We start from the raw sequence: 24456 nt of genomic DNA, 5'->3' as shown, positions 1-24456 counted from the left end.
CAGCTAAAGATTCAAAAATACTATGGTCTGCATCATTTATATTTAGGGGCAGAACATCTGATTATATGCTTTCCTATAAGTAATTTTCTTACACGACATGTGGCAATAGTGAGTCCTCAGAGTCCAATGACTAACATGAATGTGTACTCAAAATACTCTAGCCTAACTTTTAAGAGTGGAAACTTAATGTAAGCAAAAATAGCACTTCCATATGTCAAGAAGGATCTGATTAGAGGTCACTGCACCTAGTTCCTCCTCTTCATTTCCTGTTCCTTTCTTCCATTTTCCCCAGCCAGAACCCTGAATTATATAGCATTAATTGTATCTCTTTGTCTTGGGCATGGGAAGGAAGGGAGAGAGACATGGCCAAAGTTCATTTCCTATGGATTCCCAAACAGTTTTGTCCCATGAGAAGCCCCAGTGCTCTGAAATGTCAGCCAGCAGATTGCATCTGTACATTTGCCAATCATTCCTCGTAATGAGGACTTTGCTTTCTCCACAGCCATTTGTCATTTTAGTAACTGATGGTCTGAAAGCACGCCAAGGTGCATTTCCCCTCTCCAATATACGGGGGGGGGGGGGAGAAGCCCTCACAAAGATGATATATTCTAACATCTTAATGCAATATATACAACCATCATTTATGTAAAACACCTTCCACAGATCAACTATCATAGGTGCAGTATTCTTATATTAACCCAGTATCAAATCAGTGAGAACCAAGCTGGAATGTGGCAAGATCATCAGCTGATAACTCCTATTTTACTTGGTCACATTAAATGAAACACATTTGCAAGAGAGCTCTCCTCAAGTCCACTCAGACTCCAGAGGCCCTTTTGTCTTATGCAGATTAAAGCAACATTTGAATCATAGAATAGTAGAGTTGGAAGGGCCCTACAAGACCATCGAGTCCAACCTCCAAATTTGGTAAAATGTGATGAAGGTATGTTACCACAGGTCTGGACATATCCACTTACCCCCATCCCTGCACATCAGACTATCTGCCTTTTGATTTTGAAGCTATTCTAGTAAAATCTGTTTTGCAGTTACGCAGGGTTGTATCCAATTCTCCCCCCTGCACCCCCCCAAATCTGCTCCGGTGGGTTGGAGGACCCTCCGGAACAGATTCAGAAGGCACACAAGGGATGCAGTGGGGAGGAAAGCAAGCGGAAGTTCAATTGCACAACATTAGATTTAAGCCTTAGATAAGAAGTTTAACTTGTATAAAATTAAGACTAACACTGTTCAGAGTATGGGACAGTGTGGGTGAGCTACAATTTTTATTTATTTGATTTTTATTTAAAATATTTCTTGGCCACCTCTCAGGGCAGAAGCCCTCCCAAGGTGGTGTACAAGTTCTCGAAAATGCAGAATACAAGGAGGAACACTGAAGTTCTTTAAGCACATTTTAAACATTTATTTCAACCACAAAAAAATGAGAAGATCTAGCGATCTCATTGCACTTCTCTTGGATACCCAGTTTCATTTGGGTTATCAGACTGCATTCATCTAGGGGATGAATTTTTGTGGAAGTTCACAGACATCAGTAGAATGAAAGCCTGTGCAACTATATGCTAGATATTAGTCATAAAGCTGACTCTTGGAAGATCCAAGCACATGGTGGTGTGCTTAAATACCACTGATTTCAATGGAACATGCATATGCCTGTCTCTGGATTGTGCTTTAAGAGTTCAAGATGTTGCAGCAAAATTCCACAATGGGATGGATTATAAAGAAGATACTGCAAGGATAGGACCCTTTTGATCTCTGAAATCTTGGCTTCAACCCACACTGAGCTCCATAACCCATGTCTTCTTTAGTGGCACAATATTAAATTCAATTAAAGCCAAAAATAAAGCACTATGACATAAGCGTGTCTGGCTGTTACTTGTATTCTTGCTGGATGCACTGCCAACACCTCTGGTGAAAGACAAGAGTATCCCACAGAAGTCATCCTTCCCTAGTACACTTTTCAGTTATTTCAGAATTACTGTTGTTTGTAATGCATGCAGTTCTGGTAGTATCTCTGAATTCCTTCTCATCCTACCTTCCCACCCACAACGCTGCCAAATCCTAACAACTTCTCCTATGGGAGGCTACATGTTTTGCATGCAGAAGGTTCCAAGCTCAATCCCTGACACCTCCAGTTTAAAAGGGTTTTAAGTAGCAAGGCTGGAGACCTTGGAGAGCTGCTGCCAGTCAAAGGAGACAATACAGGGCTAAATGGACCAACTGGTCTCAGTATAAGACAGTTTCATTTACCACATCACAGGGTTGTTGTTGTGAGGATAAAATGGAGAGGAGGATTATGTATACCGCCTTGGGCTGTTTAAGGAGGAAAAAAGGCGGGATATAAATGTAATTAAAAACAAACAAACAAATAAAAAACTCAGATTTACTCTCATTCTTGCTACTCTTTTATGTGAATGCCCTTTTTTCACCTTTGTCCTGTCTGTTCCCTTACATCAGCTTTCCCCAACCTGGTGCCCTCCAGCTATTTTGGACTTCAGCTCCCATCAGCTCCAACTAACCTAGCCAATGGTCAGGAACGCTGGGAGCTGTAGTCCAAAACATTTGGAGGGGACCAGGTTGGGGATGGCTGCTTTAGACTGAAAGCCTATTGAATGAAGATCCTGTTACCATTGGTCAGAGTAACAGGGTCAGCCCTGCCATGCAGCAAAGTGACACAATCTGCCTACAGTGGTACCACTGGAGGTGTGTGTGGGGGTGTTAATGAGACTGGACCTGGTGCCTGAATGACACAATGAGATTTTTTTTAAAGTGTTGACTCTGGCTCCACTTCAGGCAGCAAAACTGTCTGATCTGTACAGTGCCTGACACGCTGTCAGCATTAAATGAACCTTTAAAAGAAATAATATTGATGCTTGGATACAGTTTTGCTAACCAATCAGAAGAAAACAGGGGCAGCTTATTTTTAATTTTTATTTTATTGCATTCCCAGCACAAAAGTGAAGGCTGGGTCTTTCTAGGTATAGTTCCAAATGAGCTGCTGCAGTCTAGCGCACAGCTGTGATTAAGCTCTCCTCAAAAGGACATTTTCATTTATCTGAAGCTCTGTAGCGCTCATATGTATTTCATGATCTGCCAAAACAACAAGCTTGTACAAGGTATTCATAACAAAGATGAATGTGTTTGCATGTAAGTATGCACATACATTCTGACACCCACCCTCAAAAGGGTGATCCCACCAAAACTGGAGGCAAGGGGAAAGGGGTAGGTGAACAGAAAATATGACTCCCAAATGACAGATATCCCAGTCCCAATGCTGACATATTTCAGGCTGTACAGTCCTTTGTCAGGGGAATATTTAATGCCAACAATAGTGACCTAGCAGTTGTATCTGCCTTAAACTTAGATGGCTCATGTTAACAAGTGTAATAAATGCAAACCAGGGCTAAATTATGAAAATCTTCTATCATTTTGGCAAATTGCAAGTATTGTTTAGCTCTTACAATAGCTAGAGTTGAGATTATTTTTTACATTTTATTATCAACAAAGTAAAACATTGTAAGATGCAAATTCTACGGAAAAAACGGCATACAGCACATATTTTATAAAAGGAGCAATTACATAAGATTGCAATAAAGGGAAAATTCTGTGCTCAGAACACATTACATAAATTACAACAGGTAAAAATTGATTTGAACAAATTTAGATTGTTCAGTGTGACCCTCATTTTGTTTTGTTTTTTAATTCTCTTGATGAGCAATGGGCTGGCAGTAGTCAAGGTAAGAATAAAGATGAACACTATAGATGTACAAGTAGAGGCCTGTGAACAGTTGCAGAAACATTTACTCTAAATGGAGACTTTACCAATAGCACATCTACAAGTTGTGAAGTGCTCTCTTGAAGACAAACTAAGTTGCACACTTTTTAAAGAAGTCCCATTGATTTGAACTTAATGTGCCGAACTTAATAACTTTAAAATGTTCATCTTTGGCTGGGTCATGCCTTGCTTTTTCTCCAACCCTGCCAACCACCTGGAAGTGATGCAAAAATGCATTCCTTCTAGCCTCTCTTTATGCTTTTGCACCAATAGCACATAGCTCCTTCTGTCTTAGGTCCTTTAGTCTGAAATTTTACTCCTGAGTAGTTAAAGTATTTGTGAATATTCTGTGATATCATAGCAGTTAGCTAATGGCAGGAGGATCGTTTCAATACACAGAAAGCAAGGCCCTGGCAGATGTTAACAGTCAACTTCTGCATTATCACAACTCAGGCAGCGTCAAGCTCGTGCATACGCAGTCTGACAGTGGAGGTGTTTGGATGATCACAGACGTAAAAGCCATCGTGATTTTTGCCCTGCCCCCACACATGCCACACCCGTTGTTCACATAATTACCCACGCTGCAGCACAGGTTGGTGTGTCATAAGAACCCAGCATGAGGCTGGGGTGGTTTCGTACCCACCCTATAGCCACTATTGCATGTCATGGATTGTAGGGTGGGTATGATGCCATGCCAGCTGCACGCTGGGGTGGCACGACATGCCAACCTGCACTGCAGCATGCATAATTATGTAAACAATGGGCATGTGTGTGGGGAGGGGGGAGAAGCCACACTGGTTTCTCCCATGCCCCCCGCCCGTTGTCTGAACCCAGACTGTGTTTCAGCTCAGGTTTTGTTCTTTTTAAAGTTCTCATATGTGTATATCTGCAAAACTGCACTTGTTTAGCAAACCTACAGTCTTCTTTGACATCTCATTACCAGTTGTTGGTTATTAACATTTTAATTAACATAACTGAAGGATGGTAAAAAATACTTAATAAATGAATGATGTAAATAAAATAGCATCCAAACTGTGTGTGAGGGTTGTAGATAGAATCTGATATACAGATAATTGGAGGAATCTAGGTGCAAGGGAGGGACATATACTTATGCAGGGCACAGAAGTTTGACTCCCTAATACATTGGTGGCTTTTGCAATCAATACCTGAAATCTGTCTGGTTTCCCATGAAGGCTAAACATGTGACTTTAACACCCCCAGTTCTGTAGTATTTGCTAGATCTTACATGCACAGCAGAAAGCCGCCTGCTCTGCTTTCTAAAAGATCTTATGGCAACACAGTATCCATTATACAGCCTGCTTAATTAATATCCATGAATACCTATCAACTAAAAGCTTTCCTCATATATATTCTACCAAAGGAAATCCCTCTCCTTGGCCCCTAAAAATGCTCCCTATTTGTGACATTAGAGTGTATGGGCTGTTGCTCCTAGAGAAAAATGCAGCCATTGATGCTGCAATCCTATGCCTATTCAGAAGTCCCTTTGAGTTCAATTGGGCTTATTCCCCAGCTAAGTCAGGATAGCCTGAGTTAAACAGTAGAGTAAGGGCTGGGCAGCCTGAAACAATAGGATAGAGTTCATGAAATATGTGGAAAACATTTTCAGTTGGGGAGCTGGGGGGCAGGGGAAGCATATTTTTGCTCCTAGCATTGAATTATACTGCTCCTTATGAGCATTCAGTATATAGAGCTACACAGATTTTCACTACAGTAGAGAATACAAGAAAACGAAGAAAATACTGTTTAGTTTCTCATATGTGAATGTAGGCCCATCATCTCCAAATTGTGGCCACCATATTAATTATAGGCCAGTTGCCAACATCCCCTTCCTGGGCAAGGTGCTTGAGCGGGTGGTTGTAGGACAGCTCCAGGCACTGTTGAATGAAACAGATTATCTAGATCCATTTCAATCGGGCTTCAGGCCTGGTTTTGGAACAGAAACTGCCTTGGTCGCCCTGTGGGATGACCTCTGCCGGGAGAGGGACAGGGGGCGTGCGACCCTGTTGATTCTCCTGGACCTCTCAGCAGCTTTCGATACCATCGACCATGGTATCCTTCTGGATAGGTTGTCTGGGTTGGGAGTAGGAGGCACTGCACTACAGTGGTTCCGCTCCTACTTGGATGGCCGATTCCAGAAGGTGGTGCTGGGGGATTACTGCTCTGTGCCATGGCAATTGTGCCATGGGGTTCCACAGGGCTCTATTTTATCCCCCATGCTGTTTAACATCTACATGAAACCGCTGGGGGAGGTTATCCGGAGGTGTGGGCTGAGGTGCCATCAATATGCGGATGACACCCAGCTCTACCTCTCTTTTACACCAAAACCAGGTGAGGCAGTGACTGTTCTGAATCAGTGCCTGGGCACGGTAATGGACTGGATGAGGGCTAATAAACTGAAACTCAGTCCAGACAAGACGGAGGTACTGTTAGTGGGTGGTTCGTCTGCCCGGCTAGGTGATATTCAACCTGTTCTGGAGGGGGTTGCACTCCCCCTAAAGGATCAGGTTCGTAGTTTGGGGGTGCTCTTGGATCCAGAACTGTCACTTGAGGCACAGGTGAACTCAGTGGCACGGAGCACTTTTTATCAGCTTAGGCTGGTATACCAACTACGCCCTTATCTGGACAGAGATAGCCTTGCTACAGTTATCCATGCTCTGATAACTTCTCGTCTGGATTACTGCAATGCATTATACGTGGGGCTGCCTTTGAAAACGGTCCGGAAACTTCAGCTGGTCCAAAATAGGGCAGCAAGATTGTTAAAAGGGACTGGCCTGTGAGCTCATATTACACCAGTACTTTTCCAGCTGCACTGGCTGCCAGTCCATTTCCAGGCCCGATTCAAAGTGCTGGTGTTAACATTCAAAGCCCTTAACGGCTTGGGGCCAGGTTACCTGAAGGATCGCCTCCTCCCATATGTGCCAGCCCGGACCTTAAGATCATCATCAGCGGCCCTTCTCCGTGAGCCCCTGCCAAAGGAAGTGAGGCGGGTGGCTACTAGGAGGAGGACTTTTTCTGCTGTGGCACCCCGGCTCTGGAATGAGCTCCCTAGTGAGGTTTGCCTGGCGCCTACATTGTATTCCTTTTGGCGCCAGGTGAAGACCTTTTTATTTTCCCAGGCATTTTAGCATTTTAGCTTTCTAAATTTTTATCTTTGCTGTTTTAAATCTGTATTTTAAACTCCTGCACTGCTGCTAGGTTTTATTGTGGTTGTATTGTTATATTGTGGTTTTAATGTTCTGTATATTTTAAATTGTTTTATTGTGTGTTGCTTGGATTTAATTTTTGTGAACCGCCCAGAGAGCTTCGGCTATTGGGCGGTATAGAAATGAAATAAATAAATAAAATAAATTATCTCAGGAAGTTCCACTGCTCCATGGCATGGGGGCAGAGGGAGGGACATGGTGGCCCTTTCTGAAAACACGTTGGTCTATTTCATAAAAAAGACCTATGTTGACAAAATCTCCATAACCCATTTGAGAAAATGTGCATCTTCCCTGCAAAGCAGACATGCGTATTACCTTTATTTTTACATGCATGCCTTAAGATGTGTGGCATTTAAAAGGTGAGAAAATTATTTGACTCACTACAATACCTGCTTAGTGAGCACACAGCCTAAGTGTCTGACTTTATTCAAATTGGTTCACAACTAAATAGAGCCTTTGCAGAGCCCTGAAATATAACCCAGAAGCATAACCCAAAACCTTTGCCTATACAGCCACATTATGGGCCAGTTCACACATAACGCTAAACTACCATGAGATAATTAACCTGCAAGGCTTTGCGGCACGCACCAGCTGCCATTTTGAATATGCAAGCTGTGACTCGTTGTGTGAATCTGGGCGGCGTGGGTGATATGAGGGTTAAACAACCCTCTGATAACCCTAGAACAATCCATGATGGCTTAGTGTTATGGTGAATCAAGTCAATATCTTTACTTAGAGCCAAGGGCCAGATTTTTTTTGGCTCTCTCTGTATGAGAAGATACAAAACAAGTTCAGTTACTTGAAGGCTGAGGCTGTAATCCTATACATATTTCTTTGGAAGAAAACCCTACTGACCCAAGCAGGACTGAACCAAGCAGGAAACATGCATAGGATCAGCAAGAGACAAGTGCCTGAAATTTTCCAGAAGCAAGAGATGGTAGCTACCAGGCAATACAGTGTTTCTCCAAGAGATGGAAAGTAAATATCCATACCGCTTGGTTGGTAAAAACTCATAATGGTGAGAACTGGAAATGCTGCAGAATGGAAATAGTTGAAGAGCATAAGATATGAATACAAGATCATCTATATGGGCTCAGTGGATGATCCTGGTGATGTACATCATAGCATATCCTGGATTTTAGCACCTATGATGGCCTTAGGTCCTAGACAAAGTCATCATTGGTATTGTTTAACCTCATCAGGTACCTTCCTCCCTGATTCACACGGAAAACTGGCCTTCAATTGATGATAGATAATTTTAAGAGATAGATGTAACATGTTTGTATTCAATTAAAAGTCACAATGCCTCTTAAATCAAGTTATTTTTTAGAGATCTTTAATTACTGCTTTATACCTAATTTAAAATTTTAAAACCATTTAGAATATATATTTAAAGTATTCACAGAATTTTATCCCAATCCCAGAAATGGCGCAACCACGTGCTCTCCTCTTGCCTGCTGCAGTAACTGAATCCACATAGCATTTTGAAAAAGGAGAGAATGCCATGCAGAACTGTTCAAATTCTGCCACCTTAAAAATTCTTCAACAAATGTAGCTCCATCTGGGTTGGACAACTTCCAACAGAGCAGCTATTAAGACAGTTTGAGCAATACACCACCTTTAAGACTCTTAGGGTGTCATCTATGCATGTTTAGACAAAAAAACAAAGCCTGGGGCATGCTGGGGCATGCTGGCATTCTGTTTTGACAGAAAAAAGTTTTGACTTTTTTCTGTCAAAACATGCATAGGATTGCACCCTTACAGTGACAACCTAGATCGTACCAAAGCTCATATGTAGACGCGTTTGTAGAATATTTTACATTTCTTTAATGCTTATTTTAAACCTTGCTGAGATTTTAAATGGTTATCATTATTCTGGAAGCTAGATGGAAAGGCACATTAAAATGGATTTGATAAGCCTGGTTCATGAATAAGCATGTAGTTAAGTCTCCAGGTGGTACTGCATGGATTTAATACTTAGCATTTTTATAGCACTTTAGAGTATTCAAAGACCTTCACATATCTTATTTCAATAGTCTTTTCAATGGGCCTCTAAAACAGGTCAGTATTGCTAGTCCTATAAAGGGGCTAAGGCCAAGAAACCTTAGGTGTCCTAAGGGCAAATGGTGTCCCTGCATTAGCCGTGATAGGCTACGTAGGTATTTACGTGGGGCAGGGGGGCTTTGTTCCGCCACAGATTTCGGGGGGCTGAATGCACAGGCATTTGTCCTCACTGAGATCAGTGGCAGAATCCTCTGACATCCCTAGTCTGGGGCAAGCATTTTGGGACTCACCCAACACTACACTAAACCAAAGATGACAAGGGAAAGGAAAAATTAACACTGGATAGGGAAGAAGAGAGAGTGAGATCCCCGAAACTGGTCTGGATTTGCAAACTACAGCTTGCAGGTATCCAGTGTTATGTGTGCACTGGACCCTAGACACACCACATCAACTCTCAGTCTCGCTTCTTGGTGAAATGAACTGCTCTCACTAAACTATGTAATAGGAATGTCTCCCCCCCACACACATTTTGCATCTCTCATCATGGACAAAGGGACTCGGCTAGTGCTGGGATTGGCAGCTATTCCCCCCAGAGCTGGCTGAGTCCCTGGATTCAAGCAGCATGTACCTGTCACTCCAATCAGAGATGATAGCAGAGCTCCCTCCAGGGGAGAAAGCAAAGGACACTCCACAGGTTGGATTAGGCCTGCGGACCAGAGGATCTTTATCCCTGATCTAATGTAACTTTTACTGATAGATATTTAGGGATGCTCCAAGTCACGCTCAAGTTTCCCACCATTTGACTAGACACACTGAGTCAGATCACACATCACAGCAGCAATCCTGGGCTGCTTAACCCAGGAATTGCTGCGGACAAGTGAGCCATTTCAGATTTCAATTAACGACATAGGAACACCCCATGACATCTGAACCCAGAAACTCTGGATTGTTTAGGGGTTAAACAACCCAGTTAACCTAACAATTGCCCATGGTTTGTTGTTGGGTTAACTCTGAGTTATTTAACCCATAAACAACTGAAGAGTTTCTTGGTTCGGATGTCACAAAACAACTCAGGAATTAGGGTTCTTGGGTTGTTAATTGAAACAAAATGGTTCATGCTCCACTCAGCCCCGGAGATTCCTGGGTTAAAGAACCCAGGAATTGCCGCCATGATGTGTGAACCAGATCACTATATCAAAATATGTAAAGAAAATGTGCATGAGAGTTGAGTTTTGTTGCACAGAGTCCTATGTTTCTGGGTTTGTTCTGGTTAGATGCTGTAGCAGTCAATGAATGTAGTTCCAAAACTCACATGTAAGAGAAACACTGTAGGTTATCCTACCACTACCACCACTTGTGACAAAACAATGCATGGGTTATCCCACCTATGTTTCTTTTTCTTTTCTTTTTTTTAATTTTGAGGCTTGGGTCTATGGAATACACTGCCACTGTTTTCAGTAAAGTTCCAAATTAGATCTCATTACAGGGATGCAGCCTCAACTATAAAACCTTTGACCACTGCCACCAAAATAAGCCCTCTATACATAAAAGAAACTTAGTAGCCAGATTTCTATGGCATAGCCTTGGGTTTTATACCACCACTAGAGACCCACCTTTCAAAATGATCAAAGATCAAGGTGTTTATTAAGGGAATTATTTACAAAAGGAAATAATAGGTTGAGATTGCTTAAAGGTTCTTAAATATGCTTGGTTACCATTTCTAATAGATAAGAGTCTTTCCCAGATAAATAAGCTCTCAATAGCTTTTCCTTCAGACCAGATTTTCCCGAACTCCACCCCAACCAATTCCTCACAAACAGGAACAGATGTTGTACACCAGCCTTCTTCTGCCTCCAGCTCTTCCTGCTTCTTCTGCTTCTAGGACAATTCAATGTTTCAGGGACTACTTGCTGAAGTTCCCACGAGTCAGACGTAAAATAGGAATCTATGATATATTATGTATAACATGGTTTGCTCATAAAATTATCGTGTTTGGTATATTAAATTTAAAAGTAGAGTTTATTCAGACAATAATTACACATTTACTAACTGGATTTACTTTGAAATGTTTTAAATAATACATTTAATGTTCCTAAAGTAACAAAGTGACTTTAGATCTGTAAAGAGTGCTAAAAAATACTGCATATTTTTCCATTTCCCCCACAAAGTTGTTTTTTTCTGGGAACCCAGCTCCCCCAGAAAACCCCCACCATTTTCCCATGGCTTTAAAATTTCCAGAAATTTTAATCTCATAACTGGCCATACATAATGGGATCTAGAAGAAATTCCGAGGGTAAAGCCTCATTTCAGCTTGTACAGACAATTAGCCATATAAATTAGGAGGAAGACATACTTGTGTTTCCAATATTGTCCTGGATGCCATCTTAGACTAGAAAGATAGATGAGCCTAAGATGAATAGAGATGGATACATGAAAGGAGGCAGAAAAGACAAAGTAGCTCAAAGGGAGAAGGTCAAGTCACTAAAACTAGGCTGAATGCGAGATTCTTAGATATTACCACATGAAGTAGCCAATACAGCTTCTTATCTTTAAGCATTCATTTTAAAAGCCCTTAGTATTTCCTTGAAAAATTACAGCTCTGAGCAAAAGCCAGTAATTTTTTTTAAACAGATACAGTCTTTCCAAAACCAGAAAATGGACTCTTGGAAAAGTTTTGAACCAACTCTTTATTACATATTTAGAAGCCATAGAAGAATTAATCGAAAAAAAGCTGGCAGTGCTCACCCTGCAAGGGAATCATTTTAATGAGTCACAAGAGGAAGCCAAGAATTGTTGGCCCTTAAAATGATCCTTCCTTTGTCCCCTCAGTTGTCTAGTAAAGTCACCAAGTCTACATCTTCCTTCATGGCTATTGAGATCAGCCTCAGAGACCCCGCTACATGTTCCCCTGAAGAAAGGCAGCCGATAACCAGAGACAGGGCCTTTTCAGTTGTTGCATTCCATTTATGGAACTCCTTCCTGGAGAGTGCCTGATTTGGTCTTAATTTTGGCATCAAATGCAAACTTTAAAAGGCCTGAGCAAACAATATTGCATGTTGCATTTTTAAAAACGGTTTAGATCTGTGTTTAAAGCTGCTCTGTCGATTTGATTATCTGGCTTTTAATGTTTTATTGATTGCTATTTTTATTTGGATTGGTTTTATGTAAGCCACTCTGAGGGCCCCATCAGCTGAAGAGCAGGGTACACACCACAAAACAGGAGTAAATTACTCAGTTCCTCCTTCAGTGTGCAGGGAGAAATACAAAGTGCAGGTGACGGTGGGGGATATGCAGACTCCGTTATGTCCCACGTGTAGATTTTTCCTGTGACTGGGAACCTTGCACAGCCAGAGTTCTCAATGACAGGGAGAGCCTGCACACGCTCAGCAGGCTACCCCTTTACAGGCAAGCCCCAATGGGTTGACAGTGCAGGGAAGTGACTGTGGGGGAGAGGCCAGTGCACAGGGCCCTGTTCTATCTCGACATGATCTCACGCGGAGGAAATAACACGTGACTAGGCTCTAGCTACTTGTCCTTGCAAAGGAAGAGGAGGATGACTCTCAAACAGTACAATGCTGTAGCCCCAAACACTGGGATTAATATTGACCGGCCAATTTTAATGCTAGCCTGTCAGTTCTCAGAGTGCCTGATTTTCCTGAAAAATAGTAGAATAGATACGTCTATTGCTGCATGCTTTTTGCCCCCACTCCCTAAGCTCACTTTCCTGCTGCTGGAGTTTATGAAGTGGATCCAAAAAACCCAGCGAAGTCTTTCCTGAAGTGCTGCCAAAGTTCCATCTCATTCTAAACATGCTCTTGCATGTCAGACTGCAAGAGACAGCGAAGTTTCAGGGAGGTTCCTATTTCTAGACCCTAACAACAGATGTTGCCACAAAGCAGAATGTGGAAGTGGGGGGGGGGGATGGAGGGAGACTGGCAAAAGGAAGGTGCTAGCAGCAAGGAACCCAGCAGCAGTAAAGTCATTGTTCAGATGCAGCAGCAAGAATGTTACAGATAATTTAGGTTGCGTGGATTGGATAACATGTATAGTAAATGAAGTATTTTTTCAGTTATCACATATTAATGCTTTACTGAATTTAAAACCTCGAATCATTTCAATAGGCGAAGCAGTTAAGTTCAATGCTGCCTGCCCACTATCAGAAGCAAGTCTCTGAACTCTGCCATTTCATGGAAGACAGAAATATCTCCTCAAATGCGAAGAGAAAGGATTCTTTTGTTTCCAATTATCTTGGGATGGTTACAAACAAGCCTATCTCAAGAAGCTTTCACAGAAGATGATGGTGTTCCTGTGACTCATGGCAGAAAAAGTAATCTGTAGTTATATTTTAATGACAAAGACCGAGGACAATTTGAGTTTACAGAGTTGCCATAAAGCCATTTAGCAGGCATAGGATGATTGTCAACAGGTGCCCGAAAGTGTCCTCCCTGTCAAAGCCCCTTGTGCACCCTTCAAATCTGCTCCAGAGATTTGGAGGGTGCGCAATGGGTTGTAGGGGCTGGGGGAGGGATACAGAACTCCTGTTCCGCCAAAAGGGGAATGATTCTGGATCCAACCCATGAATTTATAGTAAAGCAACAAATTTAATCCACACCCATTTAATGCTAATGCCAAGGAGTTTCTTTAAGCGGATGCAAGGGCTGGCGAGCATCCACTATGGCTCCTCCCCACTTTGGACAGCAGCTCCTCATTACTTGGATGTTTGTGAACCTACCCTGTGTTTCAAGAGGAGCTTGTTGGGAATAATTGGGAATGGCTGTCAAACAAGAAGTGGAGCAGGACAGAGAATAGGAGATTTCACTGAATGTGCAGAGCTATGCACATGATTCTTTGGATCCTGGTCTAAATGGTGCAGTGGCAATACTATCTATCAGCACTGCTTCAGTTAGTGGAACATATATGTAGTTCTACATGTATTCCTCATACAACAGTCTTTGTAAGCAAGGCCTGTAGTGCATAAAGCATGTCAAACCTAAATACTTGACTGTTCACATGTTTAGAAAACAAGGCATTGGAGCCCTTAGTAATTACTAGAAGTGAAACCTATATATCTACTTACATATACCTGTCTTTAGCTTTGTAGCAGTATACATGAAGATGATTCTATTCTGCCTGAAGTCAATGTTGCCACTCTCTGTTGCAAAAACAGAAGTTTGCCTTAATTACACATCTGTTTGTCTGGCAGAGATAGAATCAGTTTCATCCTATGATCTTATGCCAATCCGCAAATGTCTTACTAAATCAAAACCACCTACTATATACTGTTTTGTCCCAGGACACAGCGGCAACCTCCCCATTATGCTCCACTGATCCCCCAACAAATGATGATGAAGCAAAACAAGTTCAGTTAAGCATGAAGAAAATGTTTCAATAAAGATTTTTTTTCCTGCACTTAAAGTACAAGCCAGTTATGGCTAACGTTGGAACCAAAGTGCATTTTTATTACTACCACATCCAAAGTAATATTTTCTTCTGAGTGACCCATAATATGAAGAAAGGTGTGGAAAACATAGCAAGCTGCTGTGATCCTTGCTAGAACCTAGTGGAAGAAACAGGAGGATGTACGTTATAATGAATCTGCAGAATATATCATCATCTTTATTTGGCCTAACACTGTCTATAGCAGCCTTCCCCAATCTGCGACCCTTCAGATGTGTTGGACTGCAACTTCCATAACTCCCAGCCAGTATGCAATCCAACACATCTGAAAGGCAGCAGGTTGTGGAAAGCCAGTCTATAGAATATCCAGGATAGTTTGACACACTGCTTAGAACATTTTTCTTAGAACATGGCAAGAATGACACAACCTTCCTAGGTGTACCAGATCACTCTGATTTGAAAATACACTCTCTATTCGCTAAAGTCGTGGTGAAGTTGTGTGTGGATGTCACAATAAACCATGGTTTAACCCAACAGGAATGAACCTAGGTGAGCCTTGGGCTTGTACATCCCCGCCCACTCAAACCATGGATTATGAAACTCACTTGTTTCAATAAGCCATACTCAAGGTTGTGGTCAAGAAAAAATAGAAGCAAATGCTTCCAAACTCTTGCTTGCAGCTGTGCTAGGAGGAGATGGGAGGGGTGTATGCAAGCCCAAAGCTCATTCATCCTTGTCACAATAAACCATAGTTTATTGTGATGTCCGAATGCAGACAGTATGTAGTGTGATTAGGAATAAGATAGCTGTACTGTCCTACTTGCTTCTCTTAACTTCAGACATATCACTGATGTATTTAACACACAGCAATACATATGATGCATACAACTCTTCAAGACTATGACAGTGTTTACTGAAAGTCTGCTTAAGTAGGTTTTATATAATTTCCAGGAAATGTATCAGTGTTGATGGGCCTCTGGAACACATTCCATGTATGTACATACAAAGACGCCTCAGAATATGACCATCTCTAGAATCTACTACAGCCAAAGAAGGGACAATAGGGAACAATTCCTATTGGTGTATGGCAAAAAGCTACTTGACTGTGCCCTGTCTCCCACCCCCCACCCCCATAATAACGCAGCACAGGCAACTGAATGACAATATTCACTGGAAATGTTGACAATACTGAAGAACCTTGAATGCTGAAGCCATTTTGGTTTTAGTGCATTAGTGTAACAGAGAACAATGAAAAGTAGATTATGAATTTTGCCAGAACTCCCAGAGCTCTGGCAAAATTATCTCTATATTTGTATGTAGACTTGTATTAACTCTGCATTTAGGAGCGAAAGAATTATGTGCTAGATACAACCAAAGATGCATATAGTTCAGCATTCTGTCTCCAACAATGGCTAGCCAAATACCCCAGGAGATTCATAAAAAGGGTATGATGCAGTCTGTCATCCACCGCTCTTTGTACTAGCGTGTGGCAATCAGAGATGAACTACTTCTGAATACGGAGGTTCTAATATTAACTAAGAAAGCTATCTTCCATGAATTTTATCTAATCCTCTTTTTAACTAGTAGCCATCACCACATTTTGTAGCAATGAATTCCACCAATTCATTATGCTTTGAATTATAATTCCCCTGCATCTGTCCAAGACCTAAAGCCAATGCACTTCAGAGCCATCTGGGACCCATTAGTCACAGTTGGACTTTATTGATTGTGGGTTTTAACACAGCCAAATTCAAAGGTCAGAAATTTAACAGGAAAAGATGCAGTATGGATTATTATCCTGGAAAATAAGGACAGAAGGAGCATAAAACCAGACACTGATCTCGAGAAAACTAATTTTGATATGCACTGAAAATACCCAAATGTAAGCTGATGATCCTCTGCTCTCTGGTATGTCTTCTTCTGGGACCACCCAAGAACACCAGTCAGCCATCCAAACCATCCACTGCAACCACTAGGGGGAGCTGTGATGCTCACCCAGGAATACTGATTATGTAGCACCTACAACTAGGTGTGCTAGAAGTGAATGAAAAAAGATTAAAGGAGCCTGTCTGAATGCTTACAGTATCAAAATAGTATAATACCTAGTAACTAATCCCAAACATTGAATTTAAAACACAGGTTTTTGGTTTCTTGTTACTAATCAACACCCAATAATCTGAGGCTTTGAGACCATGGAAGCACTGAATATCTCCACTAGATACCAGATATTTCACCAGACCCAAGCCGGACCAATTTTAAAGATGTGACATTGACCCATATTTTAAGAGATGCTTGTTTTTGGTATCTGTTATAAACAACTTTTCTATGAGATGCATTGTTTGTAATTCAGCAAAGGTCTGAGCAGATGTTCCGGCTAATACCATTCTACCACTCCCACTACAACGCCTTCATTTCCAGCTGTACCACATTTATTATAAAGGAACTATTTAGAGGACAAAGATTTCCTCTCTTGTACGGCAAGAGGGTGTGCCAGTAATTTCACTGAGTGGTCACTGCAAAACATTGACTGTCCAATTAAATGCTCTTTTCATTTGGAAATACTGCCAGTCTGAAAACAATTCATTTAGTCTATTCTAGCTGGATGTTGTGTGCTTGGACAAGGGACTGAGACTTGTTGTCCACACTCTGCTCTCAATTTTTTTTGCTAAGAGCCCAGGGCAGGGTATCAAACTTTGAAAGAGAGACCTTTTTATAAGGCAATGGCCAAAGGGAAAAATAATCAGGCAACATTTGTACCAGATGCTAGGTGCTTATTGATGCTTTAGATTCCCTACTAACCACCACTTGCTGCTATTTCCTATGGTCAGCAGATACCCCAATGACTCAATTGGCAGCAGGATTAAAACTTCAGCTAGCGACCTTCATCCAGCCCATGCACAAATACTATTACTCACTGGTTACCTTCTCATCCTCTAAAATTCAATGCTACAAGAAGCCGTTCAAGAGCAGCAGTGTTGAGACATGGAACTGTCAGTATCAGAAGTTGCTTTTCAATTAGAGTGAGTCATATCTTCCAAGTCTGGAACCCACTACTGGAAGTTAAAAGGCCAAAATCCCTCACATTTGAAGGCATACATGAGCATGCCAGTGAAAAACTGGACAAAATCTTCTCTAAGTTCCTTAGCAGGGGCTTCTGTGACCCGATCCCTTTTTATCCAGGGAGCCCACAGGTGCTGCCGAAGCACTACAGCATGTGACAAATAGCATCAGGTTCCCACAGACTCAGGCATGCACAATTCTAAATCCATTAGTTAGACGGCAGCCTGCCAACTGTTCCCACTGCATTAACTTGAAGCTTTCACAGAAAGTGCTCTTTGCAACACGTTGACCCTAATCTTGAGTTCATATTCACATAGAAATCCGTGTGTTAATCTCCTTAATAGAAGGCCAAAAGAAAAAAAATTCAACATAAATAGCAACTCCTCGCCACATCTGAATGCTCCAGAAGAATGTCTCGCATAGGGCTGGTCTTACATTAATTGGGACAGACTGGAGTTGTGCACATGTGACCACACTCACAGCTGATAGTGAGTCTGTTTGGTTTCTACAAACAAAACTCCTCAGATCCTGTTTGTGGGATGAAATCCCCTTAATATCCAATAAGAATAACCCTGTTAAATAAAAGCCTCGCCAGCAGATGGTGATAGTTATTGGACTTGGGGAAAAGAAGACTCCTGTTTGAACAGGCAAACCAGCTTTACTCAGATTTATCACCAACTGGTCCATCAGTCACAGAAAACACCATTTAAATGGAGTCATCAAGTAAGTGAACCTATTAAATGAATGGGAATTGGTTTTAGCCCAGTCAATTCACTGATACAGTGCCATCTGTGCATCAGTTATGTGTATGGTTAGCACCCTTGACCTGCACATTACAGAAAGGTTGAAAAGAAGATTAGTGGCCTAGGAATGCAGCTTCAATGGAAAAAAATAATCCACACTCCATTTTATTACAGGCCAGAGAACCTCTTAAAGGACGTCTAAGTCTGACTGTAGCTTCCAAGGCACATTCAACTTCGAGATGTGAAGGCTTGGGGAAAACTGGGGGAAAACCAGAAAAATTTCGAGGAGGGTTCCCCTCTAGATTTTCCAAAAATCCCTTGAAAAAATGGGGTGGGTTGTTTCTTTGTTTTTTGCATTTTTTGGTTCCTTCCCTCTCCCCACCCCCGCTTTTCTAGGCTTTTTTCCAGGCTTTCACATCTCTAATCTAGACTAGTCCATCATTTCATTCCCGTAGAAACGCCTGCTACCAAAGGCTTGTTTATTCCTCAGTACAAAATTTAAAAGAACAGATTATGTTTGAGCATAAAATAAAAGCCATCATCAACATACCCACTATTTCTTCTTCTGTTTACTGGGAACAGACTTCTCCCCTTGTTGAAATAAGGCTAGATTTGGGAACTTACCAGGATATTTTTTTTTGTCCTGCAGAATAATCACTGTGAGGTTTTAATCAGAGTGTGACAAGAGAGGAAGGTAAAGTAATTATTTGCTAGATTATTGTTGGGCCCTTAAGTATTACACAGCACCCTTTTGGCAGAAAGGCTAATGCAATCCTTAAAAGCATATACAGGAAAGAAGAAGCCATTTTAAAGTGACACTGTGAGGCTGATGCCAAAACAATACAGGCTTGAAAGTCGCCATTCATCTGGGCACCTGCAGTTAGTAAGAATCACCTACAGGTGATCAGGAAGGAAAGATTTTGTAAAACAGACATCTTGGTATTTTCTCTTCCTTTCATGCCACTGATGTAATCCACATTTGTAACAGGTGTGTGTGAGCAAATAGGCTACTAGAAATCTTTATGGTCTAATTAACTTCTGTGGACTTGCTTAGTAAGCTGAAATAGGGAATTCTATTCCAATACTTGTACTTCAAAAAAACTGAAAATACCACTGAAGAGAAATGTGAAGAGCTCAACATGGCAGAACTTCAAAAAAGGTTAGGATATTACGTGAGTGTAGAGATTAAACCCATTCATGGCTTCAAAGCAGTTGATAGTAAAGAATGAATTTAACAGAGGCACATATCAGGTCACAGATGCCAGAAATAAGAGTCTGTGATAAGGCATAAACATGGGAATGAGGCTGATAAATTAGCTCAAGAGAGTGACAGATCTGTTACTCCCTGAGTGTTCAAAGTGAAAGTTGTGTTTAAAAACAGGCTTTTGTTAGGGAAAAACCCCCACAGCAGACTACCTTAATTACCAATTCAATTACTGAATAAGATCCAGTGGCTGATTATATGCAGATTACAGGTCATAACTGTTACTAAGAAGTCCTCCTTCCTTAAAAATCCTATGAATTTTGAGTAAAATGCTTCTACATAGCAAATTAGGACAAGGTACAATTTACTTCTTTTGAGAAGAGGTTTATTCAGAAATCAGGCTTATGGGCAAAGCTTCTTCGTTGCTCTTGTCCTACATTGAAATTTAGTCTTTAGCCCTGTAGTTCTTGTGAATCTTCTGAGGTTGCCCACAATTAACACCTCTTCCATTTCTCTGTAATTCATACCATCTGAAGATCTCAGAGCATCTTAGTGAGTAAACCTAAGCATCCTAAAAGGGAAGGAGAACTGCCACTTCTTTTACATCTGGGGAACTACTTAACAGATTACAAGTAGATCAGTACCTATCACTTTTCTTGACCTTCAAGCTGTAAGGCAACACCCATCTGGCTTTCTATGAACATACTATGTGGACAATGCTGCTAGCAAAGCAATAGTTTCAACACAGGATACCAAAGCAACCCTTCCACAAAAACTTAAGCTTCAGTAACTGCAAGTAAGACGTATTTTAAGATACAGAAGAATGAGAAGGTAAAGATGAGATCTCTCATTGCCAGCTTGCATTGAGGAATGGCAACCAGACACTTGACTAACATGCCAAGAAACCTTTCATTAGTACAGGGCAAGACAAATTACCATCACCAGAATTTCTTCAGTTGAGAAATTTTCCAGCAATGGGTGCTTTAAATTTTTTACTTCATGTCAACAACCTCACAAGTTTCATATATGATCCTCACAATCCTAAGTACAACTGCTCAGTCATAAAGCCTTTTTATATTCTTCCTTCTAGTAAAGGACACCAGTTCTTTATTGTGAAGGCAAACATGTGGCCCTTTCATTTAAAGGCAGAGGGGCAGGAAAGAGGTGTGCCAAAGTGAGCAAGTGCTTTTTGCTTGTTTATGGTCTGGGAAATCATCTGAACCTCAGAAATGATTCCAGGCTTGTCCTATTGCAGCCTCGGACCTTTAGCTGTTAGTGCAGTTGGTGCAATTAGCTATTTGTCCAAAAGTTCAGGGAGAGTGCAATACACCCAGGTGACCTGGCTAGTAGCACAACCTCTCTTTTAGGCCACTGCAACATTTTCCTACACAACAGAAAGTGCCACAGTATGATCACAGCTGCTTCTCCAACTGGAGAGCTAATACATTCAGGCTGAGACATTCACAGCCCATGTAGCAACCTGGTACACAGGCCAGGGCCAAAAACTACATCACTGCTGCCCCTACTTGGAAGGGTCAGGAGAGACATCAAAAATGCTAGGCCTAGGAAAGGTAGTTGGGATGGAGCATGTTTGTTACCAGTTCCCTTCCCCCAGTGCCAAGCTAACGCAGATTTCATAATAAGGTCATATTACATATTTTTCCGGATCATAATGCCTTTATAGCACTTGGATGTATAAGCCACCAAAACTAGGATTTTCTAAGCACTGCCACTATGAAGTGAGGGGGACAGAGACTGTTATGACAGAAGCAAGACATGGCATGAGATATTAGGGCCCCAAGTTCTCACCTGGATAACTTCTCCATTGGAAGCTATTAGGTCTGTTGGGATGGTGACTCTGAAGGAGCGACCCACTACAGCAGAGCTGTCTGGAATCCCCACCACCGCTGGCACACTTTCTCGCAGATCTGAAAGCACCGAATGCATGGAGGCCTCTAACTGGTTTTCCCAGTCTCGTACAACTTCTGAGGCCCCACTGGGCCAATGGCACTTAACAGAAGTAGTCACCACCAGCACCAGCAAAGTCCTCCCCAGTACTGGGGACAGCTGTACAAATCCAAGAGTCATTCTCTCTGCATGCACCAAGTACACTGTTCTAGCCAGAAAGATAGATCAGGGCCCAGAAAGCTATACAGAGCTGTGTAGTCGCAAGTTCTTCACACCAGCTTCATTGTTGCCGATCTTGGTACCTGAAAGGGGAACACACACAAGTCAATCAGCAAGTGAGGGCAAATTTCATTATGACCTTTTCTCTGATTAACATTTGTCAGCTAGCTTAGTGCATGAAGCCTTTCAGCAGCTGAAGCTGGACTGCCTAAGCCTTGGGACCCTGTTTTTTAAATTCTGCAGCTTTTGCCCCAGCCCAAATGGATGTTCACCTCTAGGGTATAGTTGACCCTTCTCCATCCACAATGTCCTTATTAAACTTACATCTTGCTCATACATGGAGCTCCCAGTGTTCCCCCATCCTGATTACTGATCCAGTCTATATCACCTTAGCTTCAGCAGTGCTGCAGTATCAGATGTTCCCAGGCTATTCAATGCCCTCACCCCCTACCCCAATGTCCTTACTGAAACCACAATAGTATGTGAACAAAGGAAGAAATACTATAACAATTTATCATGGAAGCAGGAGACGTTTCAAGAAAATAGTAGTAGGCTTGTACAAGGAAATTATCAGAATGACTGAAGAACCATTAATGGAAGAAGATGGACAGACATTTATTCCCACTACTCAGCTCTCTGCACACAACAGTTTGACCTAGCCTGTGAGTTTGACCATTTTCCATTGCAATCTGTAAATCTTTATATATAAGGTCTTATTTCCTACCTGGGAGCTGCTTCTATGTAGGAAATTCCACATACCCATTGTCTTATTTGGGAAACATGCACATATTTATTTTGACAGGTGTGCATGGTACAGGAACCCTCTGCTAAAACAGTGGCTTCCTACTGCATGTATATGCAACAAAACTGACAAGCCTTCACACATCGAGGAGCACTGAACGTCCTGTACAAAGATGATAAGAGAGATGGAATTTCTTGTTGTGTAAAGCAGCCCCAAGACATTCACTCTGTGTTCTACAGTTATCAGACATATAAGCAGAAATCTCTAATCACCCTCCCATTGGGAGCTCACCTTAAGGCAGACCATGCCCACACCTCACTGTTGTACTGAAGCAATTTCAAATATACTTTCAAACTCCAAAAGAAGACACATTTCTGATGCAACACACAAATAATAAATGGGGTTTACTATGCGCTACATATAATTACATGAATGAAGTCGTATTCTAATATTCAGATCCCCTTACAGCAAACGACCAGGTCAGACATCTCTCTAAGACCTTCAGAACTGTGTTTAACAGGAAGAAGTTCTTGTTCCTCAAAATGTGATATCTTTGGGGGGTTTTAAGTTTCAAATATGAAGCAGGTTTGTCTCTTTCACCAAATGAAAATTATGTACATTATCTAGCAGTCTCGTCATTATAATTTATATAACTACATGCACACTTGTTAAATCACAGACTTCAGAACAGCTTAGACCATAGGTAAATCATAAACTAGATTAGTGTTTGCTCTATAAACCATTAAAAGCAAGATTTCGATGCCAACAAGTAACAGAAGGCTTCCTTAAAGCATAACAGTGGTGATGTCACTACTTCTCACAAGGACTCCTAATCAGCAAACATCCCTAGTGAACCTGAGGAAGTTAGTCAAATTGACTTCTCAAACATTTATGTGCTTAGGATGTCAGCACAGGCTCTGACCCAACCTGGAAGAATATCTCAGGGCTAAGATTTCAGTGGTGCGTTCCAGTACACAGGGCAGTGCTTGAACAATGGCTTACGGTATTGACTGTTTTGTTCTTATATTACTAGAATTTTTTTTTTAATTGTAAACTGCCTGGAGGGGGCTCTGCCCAGAAAGGTGGTATATAAAATAAAATGCTAAAAACATGAATGTGCACCTTAAGCAACTGTGCAAGGGAAAGGTAAGTGAAATTACTTAATTATCTATTAAAGTACCTCAGGTAACAATTAAAAATTGATAAATAGCGGCTGAAGCCAAAACAAGGACACAGCTAAATCCCAGAGAGTTAACCCCTTACAAACTTACAAAAGAGACCTAAATATCAGGGGGGAATCCAGCAAGAACTTACAGGCCTTGCATTAACAAAGACACTGAGTGGTTGAAAAGAACCTCAGCTGCGTATTTTAAACTAACCCCAAGCTTAGAAAGGGGGAATAAGAGTCTGCTTAAAGCAGGAAAAAGTGCATGCTAACTTCAGATTAGGCTCACGCTTTAGGCCTTAAAGAGCAGTTCACTAAATAAAGCAAGTTTAAGGGTTCAGCATAACATCTAAGGTGTTTTTTTTTAAAGACAAAAAAAGGATTCAGACCTTGCAAGCCACAGCCTTCCCAAATTACCTACCTTTTGTCTGCTGTCCCCTCCAACACCCACTGAATAGAGGATCACCCCTCAATAGGTCTCCCATTCACTACTGTTAATAGTCCTACTTCTTAAATAGGAATCACCATTCCTTGGGTTGCCAACTGACCTACATTCCCAGCCACTGAAAGCCAGTGCTAATCAGGTGTTCATAGACAGCCTCCCTTGCTTTTCAAAGGAGGCCCTCCAATCAGATTCACTGCAGCAGCAGTTGGGCCTATCTATATAAGCAGGAACGCTTGAGGGAGCCAGCTCTCCGAACGCGAGGAGCCCCAGTGACAAAGTGTCTCAGCCCCAGTGACAAAGTGTCAGCAAACAAGCGAGTTAAGCAACTGTGTGAGTTTAGCAACAGGACGAGGAAGCCAGCGCAGTCAACTCTTTCCTCCCTATTCTGTACTTACAGTAAGTAACTATAAATAATTTCCCCACCTTCTTGCAGTAAACAACTAAGTTTTCCGGGGAAAACACGCTCAATTTTTTTTTTTTTTAAAGTTATGAAGGTAGAAAGCCAGCAAGGGGGTGGGGGTGATCCAGTGTATTGCATTGAGTGCCACATGTATGACT

General features: G+C 41.6%; 1 protein-coding gene across 5 annotated transcripts in view; it reads right to left on the bottom strand.

Annotated features, from left to right (window-relative positions):
• The window catches only part of DAG1 (dystroglycan 1), a 90406-nt gene that overhangs the window by 7786 nt on the left and 58164 nt on the right, over positions 1 to 24456 (bottom strand). For 4 of the 5 annotated variants that reach the window (XM_084839502.1, XM_084839503.1, XM_084839505.1 and 1 more), the window contains exon 2: positions 21229 to 21629. The exons of the other annotated variant lie outside the window; for it this stretch is intronic. In XM_084839502.1, the coding sequence (XP_084695628.1) occupies positions 21229 to 21507 (279 nt within the window). In that variant the 5' untranslated portion in view covers positions 21508 to 21629. The remainder of the gene's footprint in view (positions 1 to 21228; positions 21630 to 24456) is intronic. 5 annotated transcript variants of the gene reach the window in all.

Source organism: Heloderma suspectum, chromosome 2 (genome assembly GCF_057233095.1).
Source record: "Heloderma suspectum isolate Gila_16-S chromosome 2, 16-S_ref, whole genome shotgun sequence".
Classification (NCBI taxonomy): domain Eukaryota; kingdom Metazoa; phylum Chordata; class Lepidosauria; order Squamata; family Helodermatidae; genus Heloderma; species Heloderma suspectum.
Note: the sequence above shows the minus strand (reverse complement) of the source record. Positions and strands in the feature narration are given on the sequence as shown.